Raw genomic sequence first — 11479 nt, forward strand, 5'->3', positions numbered from 1 at the left:
AAATTTCTCTATATATTAAGTAGAATTTCTATACAGAACATTATTATTAACATATAGAGATACTCTCATCTCTTCATTTATAATTAGAGGTGCTATATATTTAGTGTATTGCTTAACTTACTCTAATTAGAATCTATGCTATGAAATTAAATAAATATTTTAAAATTGCTTCAGTAACTAATGGTGAAAGATTTCATAGGCACTCTTTGTTTTCCTGGATGATGCGGATATTTTAATATAAAACATTATTTACAAGGTAGACGAAAGATTTCTCGATAACTTCATATAACTTGTTATAGCTCTTTTTTGTAGGTTTATGGAATGCAGATAATATAGATAAAATAGATATTGATTATATGCCTCATCTTGATATATTTTGATGGCAATGCCCATGAAGACCTGTTGGAAGCAGAAGACAACAGAATAAAAATAATTTAATCAAGTGTTGAGTTATAAACAATCTTTTTCTCACTTCTTAAGACAATAAAATGTTCAGGAGAAAATGTCTGAAGGCAATCATTCCACAGTGACTGAGTTCATCCTCACTGGATTAACAGATAAACCAGAGCTGCAGCTGCCCCTGTTTTTCCTCTTCCTTGGAATCTACCTGCTTACAGTTCTGGGGAACCTGGCCATGATTATTCTGATACTGCTCAGCTCCCAACTGCACACACCCATGTACTTCTTCCTCAGCAGTCTGTCGTTCATTGATATCTGTTACTCCACTGTCATTATCCCCAAAATGTTGTTGAACTTTGTGATAGAGAAGAATGTCATCTCCTACCCTGCATGCATGACTCAGCTCTACTGCTTCATAGCCTTTGTTATATCTGAGTGTTACATGTTATCTGCAATGGCATATGACCGCTATGTTGCCATCTGTAACCCCTTGAGATACAATGTCATCATGTCTTACCAACTCTGTCTCTGGATGATAGGTGGCGTGTATAGCATAGGCTTCATTGAATCTACAGTTCATACTCTTTGCATGCTACGAGTTCTTTTCTGCAAGGCTAATGTAGTAAATCACTTCTTCTGTGATCTTCTTCCATTGCTGCAAATTGCCTGCTCCAGTACATTTGTCAATGAGGTAGTACTTCTGTGCCTCAGCACTTTAAATTTCTGTGTTCCAACTACGACAATTCTGAGCTCTTACACCTTTATTATTGCCAGAATCATCTGCATTAAATCCACTGAGGGCAGATTCAAAGCTTTCAGCACCTGCAGCTCCCACTTCTCTTCTGTGGCTGTCTTCTTTGGTTCTCTGGCATTCGTGTACTTTCAGCCATCATCAGTTAGCTCAAAAGATGAAGGGAAAGTATCCTCTGTGTTTTACACTACTGTTGTGCCCATGCTGAATCCTTTGATCTACAGCCTGAGGAATAAAGAGGTCAAAGTTGCTCTAAATAAGTTGCTTCGAAAGAAGACATTTTCTTCCCCCTTCTAAGAAGGACCGAATTATCCACACTTTGATCTTCCTTCTTTTTGAGTTTCATGTATTCTGTGAATTGTATTTTGGGTATTCTGAGTTTTTGGGCTCTTATTCACTTATCAGTGAGTAAATATTATGTTTGTTCTTTGGTGATTCAGTTACCTCACTAGGTATGGTAATTTCTAGTTCTATCCATTTGCCTAGGAATTTCATTTAGTCATTGTTTTTAATAGCTGAGTTCTACTCCATTTTGTAAATGTACAACATTTTCTGTATCTATTCCTCTGTTAAAGGACATTTGAGTTTTTTCCAGCTTCTGGCTATTTTAAATAACGCTGGAGAAGAGACTAAAGTAAACGCTATCCAGAGACTGCCCCACCCTGAGATCTATCCCATGTACAGCCACCAAACTCAGACAATATTGCAGATGTCAAGAAGTGCATGCTGACAGGAGCTTCATATAGCTGTGTTCTGTGATGTTCTACCAGAACCTGACAAAACAGAGGCAGATGCTCACAGCCAGCGATTGGACTAAGAGCAGGATCCCCAACGGAGAAGTTAGAGAAAGGATTGAAGGAGTTGAAGAGGTTTGCAACTCCATGAGAATAACAACAATATTATCCAACCATATCTCCAGAATTCCCATGAATTAAACCACCAAACCAGAAAAAAAAAAAAAAAAACGTGGTTTCAGCTGCATATGTAGCAGGGGATAGCCTTATTGGGCATCAATAGAACGAGAAGCCCTTGGTCCTGGTAAGGCTCAATGCTCCAGTGTAGGGTAATACCAAGACAGGAGCTAGTGGATGAGTGGCTGGGGGAGAACCCTTATAAAAGCTGGGGAAGAAACCAGTAAAGGGGATTATGTTTAAAATTTAAATTTTCAGAAATCTAATGAAATAAAATAAAAAATAAACAAAAATTAGAGAAGACATTTTATATGTAAAATAATATCTTGCCTTAGTAGAAAGTTCTTATATCTACAGTTTTGATAAGAAATTCCCTTGAGAAAACAGTTTATGTTAAATATTAAAATTCACATCAATTTGTGGATATTTATTAGCAAAAATTGTCAAAAATTGGATCAAAATTGTTAGATAAAGGAAGCAATTCTGGGTTGTCCTAGGGTCTTTCATTTTTAAGATAACTAACATACCTCTAAATTTTTTCAGGACACTTCCAATGTCTTTCTGTTGTTATGCATTCTGTGTAGAAAATATGGCTCTTTTCTAGAGATATATTCTTTCTTCTTTAAGGAAATAAAAACATGTGGTAGAAAGTTATCTATTATCTGGTGTTGGTGTATCCTCCCCACTCAATTAAGTGTATTATCAACTATATATGGAAAGGTGATCTCTAAATTAAGTGGACTTAGCCAAAATGAATAAACACAAATTATCACTTCTACAAGTTCCTAAACATGTAGATATGTATCATGGAATGAAAAGCACATTAGAAATCATATTGTTCTACCTTTAGGGAGGTAACACTGAAATCATTTAAACAAGACTGTATACAGCTGCACATATTCATACTCTATTATTATAGTTATTCATCCAGTTTGGTGGCTTCGTCATAATCTTTGTTCCTGAAAGTGTCCTGTTTACAGAAGTTCTATACAGTGTTTTTCTATTTAAAATAACTACTGCACTTTCTAAGATCACAATATAGAATCTCAGTTTCAGAAGTGATAAACAAGTGTACTATCTTATGATTTTTACATAGAAAAGGACAGCCTATTCGACAAAAGGTGATGGTCCAACTGTCACTCAGCATGCAAAAGAATGAAAATAGACCCTTTCTTATCTCCTTGTACAAAGCTCAAGTGTAAGTGGATCAAACATTAAACCAGATACACTGAAACTATTAGATGAGAAAGTAGGGAAAACCTTAGAACACATAGGCACAGGAGAAATTTTTTTTTAACAAAACACCAATGGCTCAAGCTCTAAGGTCAAAGATTAATAAATGGGACTAAATGAGATTGCAAAGTTTCTGTAAGGCTAAGGACATTGTCAAGAAAACAAAATGGCAGCCAACAGAATGGGAAAAGATCTTTACCAACTCCACATCAGATAGAGGTCTAATATCCAAGGTAAACAAAGAACTCAAAAAGCTAGACACCAGAGAATCTAACGACCCTATTAAAAATGGGGTATAGAGCTAAACAAAACGTTCTCAATTGAGGAATACCGAATAGCTGAAAAACATCTGAGGAAGTGCTCCACATCCTTAGCCATCAAGGAAATGCAAATCAAAACAACCCTGAGATTCCACCTCACACCAGTCAGATTGGCCAAGATCCAAAACTCAGATTACAACAGATGCTGGCGAGGTTGCGGAGAAAGAGGAACACTTCTGCACTGTTGGTGGGGTTGTAAACTGATACAACCACTCTGGAAATCAGTCTGGTGATTCCTCAGAAAATTTGACATAGTACTACCTGAAGACCCAGCTATTCTACTTCTGGGCATATACCCTAGAGACACTTTAATACACAACTAAGATACATGCACCACAATGATCATAGCAGCTCTATTTATAATAGCCAGAAGCTGGAAAGAACCCAGATGTCCTTCAGAAGATGAATGGATACAAAAATTGTGGTACATTTACACAATAGAATACTACTCAGCCACCAGAAACAATGGCTTAACCAAATTCTTAAGAAAATGGCTGCATCTAGAGAATATCATTCTCAGTGAGATGACCCAGTCACAAAAGAACAGACATAATATGCAGTCACTGAAAATGGGATGATAACCCCTGAGGCTCGCACTGCCCCAGAAAGAAGTCACAGACTGTGTGAAGTCCAAGAAAAAAAGAAAAAAAAAGTCATGCTTAATACTTACCTACCACGAACACATTTACAAATTCCGGGTTACACCCTGTATTACATGTAGTGTTTGCTCATTGTAAAAAAAAAAAAAAAAACTTTTCACACCAAGAAAACTTTGACAATTTCCAGGTTACATCTTGTTTTACATGTACTTTATGCTCATTGAAACTAGTAGGATCTTAATCACACTATCAAAACTTAAAAAAAAAAAAAAAAGTACTGACAAAAATGTATTGTATCCTTTTATGCAAAAAATGCTTAAAATCTGTACATTTATCATTGTTTTTTAAAATAAAGTTGTGAAAATATCAAAAATAAATCTGTTGATGAAGCAAATAAATAAATAAATAAATAAATTGGACAATTTTATTTACTTGAAGAATGCCCCGTGTGGATATGTTAATGTGATAGTGTTTTGCACTCTGTAGAGTTGGGTTCATACTACATACAAATGCCTACAATTAAGATGCTCAAGTAAATGCATGGTGGTAGCATTTGCATTTAAATTACATATATTCTTCCATATTAATTAATTAAGCCTCCGGTAGATTGCTTGTGATATATCATACAATAACCTCAAAGCCCAAAAAAATCCCATCACTTTGAACATCAGTATAAATTACAGTGAATTACTGAAACAACTTGACAAAGGCTACATCTAAATCATGTCTAAATCTCTACAAACTGGTGATAAATAAATCACAAGGTTTACACTGTGAGAGCTCATCTGCCTAGATACTAAATATTAGACTAACTCTCTATTTTAACTTGTTAAACTTTTTAAAAAGAAAACATAATTCAATATATCTTTTAGAGCTTTAGAAAAATTAGAAAAAATAACTTAGTAGCATCAATGTTAAATAGAAAACTATTTTTAAATTTACTAAAAAATAAGGAGTCAGATAGTTAGTTGAAAAATCATTTAGTCATTCTGTCCCTTTAGAAGCATTTGAACACCTGTTATCATGTAAAGCCAGTCATATGTGCCTTAGCTTGGACTCCAGTCATCACAGTAAAAACGTTAATCTCATACCTGTATTTCTTCCTATTTAACTTCTCTAATGAGTCTAAATGTGTCAGTCACTTCTCCTTCTGTGAAGACAAACAGATGTAAAAGCAAGAATATACACATGAAGCCTCTCTGTTGAGTTTATTAGAAGTGAGCATATTGGTCATCACGAACACAACTGTTTCCAGTCTTTGAAGCTTGTTCACACAGGTACAGAGACACTAATGCTCCACTTTTACTTGCTCCAAGTTGTCACAAACACTCTTTAGATCCCTGAGAATTTTCACATCCTGCTATTTCATTTGAAACTTTGTGGTACCAATTGTCTACTGCATGGAATTAAGGGAAAGTGCTGCTTTTTGGTCTTTGTCTCATCCCACACTGTAACTGCAACCTTAGCTCCAGGTTGGAGGTTCTTTACATTGCAAGCAAAGGCATCTCTGGAGTATTCATCCTATAGGTATGTTTCAAGGTCCTGAGAGAAGGCATCCTCATAGTTAATAGGAAACTAGAGCAAGGGCAGGGTGTGTTCAAATAAAATTACAAGTAGTAAAGGAGGAGGACAACATACATCAGGGTAGAAAGAAGAACCTAGAACATGGAGAGAAGAATTTCTACTGACACCAGCAGGAAAATTAGAGGGGAGAGTAACCCAAGAGCAGTAAAACTAAAAGATAGATTGTATCTGGCAGCCAACATCTCAAACTGGCAGTGAGCACTGATGGAGGCTGAGAGAGGAGATTGGCAGACTAGGGTCCATTACAATGAAACACTTATTTCAGGATTTCAACCCCAGAATATATTCCCCTAACTTCTTGCCTCACCCTCCTCCCCTTACCCCTCACATTTCAACAGTCAACTGTGGCAAGAGTTCCTTCTGTCGCTCCTTGGAAGCTCCCAAGATCCCTTGAGGTAGAGACCAGTTTCCAAGGTGACCGAAGTTTCAGTCTTACACTGGAAGCTATTAGATTACTGGGGACTTTACTGGTTAGGAGTTGACTGCTTGGTGATGTCTGTCAGAAAGGAACAAGGTGATTCAGTTGCCACACTTCTGCTGTTTATTGCTGTAGGAAGAGGCATAAGCTGTGCTTGAAGGACAGATAGATGATTGTAGTGTGCAGTGAACAGCCTTAAATAAAAATGAAGAGTCATTTCATCCTTAGACTCTTCATCCAAGACCTTCAGCATCAGATTATTACAAAAGGCATAACTTCAGTTCCTCTAATGTTTAGAAGGAAGAGTTTACAGGCCACAATAAATCAGGATGAGTGGAGAATAGAGGCTTTATTTTTATAAAACAAACCTGCATAAAACTGAGAAAAGAAGAGATGGAAGAAAAATGAGTGGAACAGGGAAGTCAGAGTAAGAAGAGAGAAAAAGTGTACTTGAAATTTAAATCATATAGGTAGTTAGATAGTATTGATCTAGAAAAAATTTCAGAGCTCACACACCAGGATGAGCTTCCCTTTATGCCCTTTGTCTATGGGGGGCTTCCAGTGAAATTTTCATTTACAATACAGAGCAGATGCAACTGTTTGACTGGAACATAGAGCATGAAGGAGCACAGCTGGAATTCTAGCGATCCATGTAATAATTACACAAGAGAAAATTGTGCATAAAATTTTATGGACTTTTAAAGTTTTTAAAGCATGAATGAATATTATTTACATGTCCGGTGGTGTTATTTCTAAACTTAAAGCAAAGTTGATTCATTTCTTTTATAAAACATTCAGTAAACAATCAAGGATTTCACAGAGAAACATGATATTCACTCTTTGGCAATGTATCTGTCCATGAAACTACTTTAATGGATCAGAACATTTCACCGAGTTTCTTAATTATAGTCATTTTCCAAGAAATGCATCAGCAATTTCTTAACAATGGACTTGTAAGGTTTATGAGATGCTCTGCTTTGTATCCATTTCCTTACCACAGCTCCTGATGCAACCAAGAGCTACAGAAACACAGAGCAAATGAAGCTAGTAATGGCGTACCATTGTTCATTGTTTGACAGATTCACTTCCTTTTAATAATATATTTTATTTATTTACATTCTAGTTGCCACCCTTCTATGTCCCCCTCCACAGGTCCTCATCCCATTAGTCTCCCCCATTGTGTCCAAGAGGATACTCCAACCCTACCAGACCCCCTCCTTTCCTGGGGCCTCAAGTCTCTTGAGGATTAGGCCTGCCAGACCAGGCTGACCTTTGCTATATGTGACAGGGACCCTGGGTCAGCCGATGTGTGCTCTTGATTTGTGGCTCAATCTCTGAGAGCTCTCTAGAGTATGGGTAGTTGAGACTGCTGGTCTTCCTATGATGTCTACTTTCTTTCAGGTCTGGGATCCAGTCTGGTTACACTGTGTAGTCTCATGCATGCTGCCACTATATCTCTGATTTAATATGTGCTTCAGTTCTGCTGTGTCTTGTGGACCTTTCTGAGCTGTTCCATTCCCTCTGGCTCTTAGCTTTTCTCCAGCTGTCTTGTTACACCTAGGAACACTATGTGCCCCATTCTTCTCTGGTGTGTCTATCTCAGAACTGTTTTCACACCTCTTTCATGATGCTCCTGAGCTATGAAGGAGGGCTTGTGATGCAGATGTTCCTTCTGACCCTGAGCATACCCCAGACTCAGATTCTCTACCCAATAAACAGTCCTTAGTTTCTGTATTAACCACTGCCTGCTACACAGGGAAATGCCTCTGCTGAGGCCTGAGAACTGCTCTAATCTGTGGGGACAAAGTGTGGCATTTATATGGCAGGTTAATATTTTGTCTATTCAGCAAAATAATACTATACATTCAATAAATATACAATAAAATATACATATTTAATCATTTCTTAGTTTAAAGGCGTTGCATAATGGTTTTGTTTTTATATTGATCTTTGTATGTAATACTAGTTCCAATTAGCTTCAGTAGATTAGTTGTAATTTTTACATACAAGGTTATGCCATGAATAAGTAGAAACAGTTTTATTACTAGCTTCACTATTAGATACATTAGTTACATTCATTGCAGAGTTTTTCTCCAGAATTTTCACTGCAGTAGTGATTACAATCACAGGGAGTACACATCATTCTTTGTTCATTAACTTATGTCAACAATATTTCATATTTCACAATTAATTGGTGTAATAGCTGTGCAGTTTGGTAGATGCCATAACATAATATACTTTTCTGCAGAGGAGTTAGGAGTGTTTTAGATAATGTAGGATAAGTTTAGCAAACTCACCCCACATTGTGTATGCTCTTGGGTACTCATAAACAGGTGATTGATCACAGGGTTGTAGATTTGAAGAATGGAGAATTTTACTAAGAAACAGCAATAAAGTTTCAGTTAAGTTTATTACTGATGTGTATTATTTCCTGTTCTTTTGCTTTATTCACATTTATAATGTGAATTTCTTTTTTTAACTTTATTTAAAAAACAAAGATAAATGTACATATTTTTAAGCATTTTTGCATAAAATATACGAATACATTTTTATAAGGTTGTAATTAAGTATTTGTGGGTACATATATATACACATATGTATATATGTAACAATAATATAGGAAAAAGTTTATTAATTTGAGGCGATAGGAGAGAAAATGGGATGGGTGTAGGAAGGAAATGGGGATGAGATACAGATCTATTTTAATTAAAATATATTCTTTTTTTTTCTTTTTTCTTGAATTTCACACAGTCTGTGTGTTGTTTCTGGGGTGTTCAGAGCTTTCTGGGGTTAGTATCCCATTATCAGTGACAGCATATTATGTCTGTTCCTATGTGACAGGGTTATCTTACTCAGGATGATATTCTCTAGATGCATCCACATTCTTAAGAATTTCTTTAGGCCATTGTTTCCGATAGCTGAGTAGTACTTCATTGTGTAAATGTACCAAAATTTTTGTATCCATTCATCTACTGAAGGACATCTGGGTTCTTTCCAGCTTCTGTCTATTATAAATAGAGCTGCAATGAACATTGTGGTACATGTATCTTTGTTGTATGTTGGAGCATCTCTGGGGTAAATGCTCAGATGTGGAATAACTGGGTCTTCAGGTAGTATTATGTACATTTTTTTTAGGAACCGCCAGACTGATTACCGGAGTGGTTGTATCAGTTTACAACACCACCAGCAGTGGATAACTGTTCTTCTTTCTCCACATCCTCGCCAGCATCTATTGTCATCTGAGTTTTGGATCTTGGCCAATCTGACAGGTGTGAGGTAGAATCTCAGGGTTGTTTTGATTTGTATTTCCCTGATGGCTAAGGATGTGGAACACTTCCTTAGATGTTTCTCAGCCATTCCATATTCCTCAATTTACAAATTTTTTTTAAGTCTTTACCCCATTTTTAATAGGGTTGTTTGATTCTCTGGTAACTTGTTTTTTGAGTTCTTTGTGTACCTTGGATATTAGGCCTCTATCTGATGTGGGGTTGGTAAATAACTTTTCCCACTCTGTTGGCTGCTGTTTTGTTTTCATGATAGTGTCTTTAGCCTTACAGGAACTTTGCAATCTCATTATTTACCATCTGTCAATCTTTGACCTTAGAGCTCCAGCTATTGGTGTTCTGTTTAGGAAAATTTCTCTTGTGCCTATGAGTTCTAACGATTTTTCTAATTTCTCATCTAATAGTTTCAGTGTACATGGTTTAATGTGGAGATCTTTGATCCACTTTCACTTGAGCTTTGTACAAGAAGATAAGAAAGGGTCTATTTTCATTTTCTGCATGCTGAGTGCCAGTTGGAAAAACACCATTTGTTAAATAGGCTGTCCTTTTTCAATTGAATGTTTACAGCACCATTGTCAAAATTCAGGTGACCATATACATGGGGGCTTTTTTCTAGATGTTTTATTCTATTCCATTCATCTATGTGCCTATTTCTATACCAGTATCATGCAGTTTTCAGCGCAATTGCCTTGTAATATAGTTTGAGGTCAGGGATAGTGATTCATGCAGATGTTTTCTTGTTGTTGAAAATGGATTTTGCTATTCTAGGTCTTTTGTAATTCCAAAGGAAATTGCACATTTTTCTTTCCAACTCAGTAATACTGGGTTGAAATTTTTATGGGGATTGCATTGAATCTCTGGATTACTTTTGGTAAGATATCCATTTACCAAATAGAAAAAAAAAAGGACCATTGAAAGAATCACCAAAACCAAGAGCTGATTCTTTGAGAAAATTCACAAGATTGATAAACTTAGCCAGAATAACTAGAGAGCAAAGAGAGAGTATCCAAACCAGTAACAAAACCAGAACAGAAAGTGGAGAAACAACAACTGAAACTGATGAAATCAAAAAATCATCAGATCATAATACAAAAGCCTATACTCAAAAAAGTTGGAAAATCTGAAGGAAATGAATGAATTCCTAGACAGATACAAGGTACTAAAGTTAATTAAGGACCAGGTAAACCATCTAAATAATCATATAAAACCTAAAGAGATAGAAGCATTCATCAAAAGCCTCCCCACCAGAAAAATCCTAGGTCCAGATGGGTTTAGTGCAGAATTTTATCAGACATTTTTTGCGGATATAACAACAATACTCTCCAAAATATTCCACAAGATAGAATCAGATGGAATACTACCTAATTCATTTTTTTTTTTTTTTTGACCCAACAAAGAAAGATAATTTTTTTTTTCCTCATTTGACAGATTACTTTATGGTTAGTAAACATATAAATTCAGCATGAACTCTATTATATGAGTGACACATCATCTATACGCAACATGCATAACAATGCGGATCATTCCTGTTTGTCTTCCTGTCTGTCTGCCTGTCTGCCACCCTCAGGGTACATTCAGGATTAATAAACATTTATATAAAATGTCAGTATTTTTTTCCCTTCATCCTTTAACATTTTCTTCCCTTTGGTTGTGGGTTCTCCTCTGCGGGAGTCACTAATTTCACAAACACAACCTCTCTCCAGGCAGGTCATTCTCCACAATCACTGATGAAGACTCATGCCTGGCCACAGCCTGGGCTACATTCCTTGTAGGTCTCCCTGCTTCTGTTCTTTTTTCTCTTCAGGTTGTTATCATCAATGCATGAGTCAGTCCATTTTTTTTTTTTGTGAATATATGTATAGTTTTTGTTTTCTTTATTTCTTGGACTTCATACAGTCTGTGAGTTGTTTCTGGGGGAGTGCAAGCCTCTGGGGTTAGCATCCCACTATCAGTGACTGCATATTATGTCTGTTCTTTTGT

At 36.2% G+C, this 11479-nt stretch overlaps 1 protein-coding gene across 1 annotated transcript; it reads left to right on the forward strand.

The window, feature by feature from the left end:
- Positions 1–502: 502 nt before the first annotated feature.
- On the forward strand, positions 503–1447 carry LOC308431208 (olfactory receptor 8G50-like; the record flags this gene model as incomplete). The annotated part of the gene is made up of 1 exon (XM_080930571.1): positions 503–1447. One exon carries the CDS (start codon positions 503–505, stop codon positions 1445–1447), a length of 945 nt encoding a protein of 314 aa, XP_080786697.1.
- Between the last annotated feature and the right edge of the window lie 10032 nt (positions 1448–11479).

Source organism: Micromys minutus, assembly GCF_963924665.1.
Source record: "Micromys minutus genome assembly, chromosome: 16".
NCBI classification, from domain to species: Eukaryota; Metazoa; Chordata; class Mammalia; order Rodentia; family Muridae; genus Micromys; species Micromys minutus.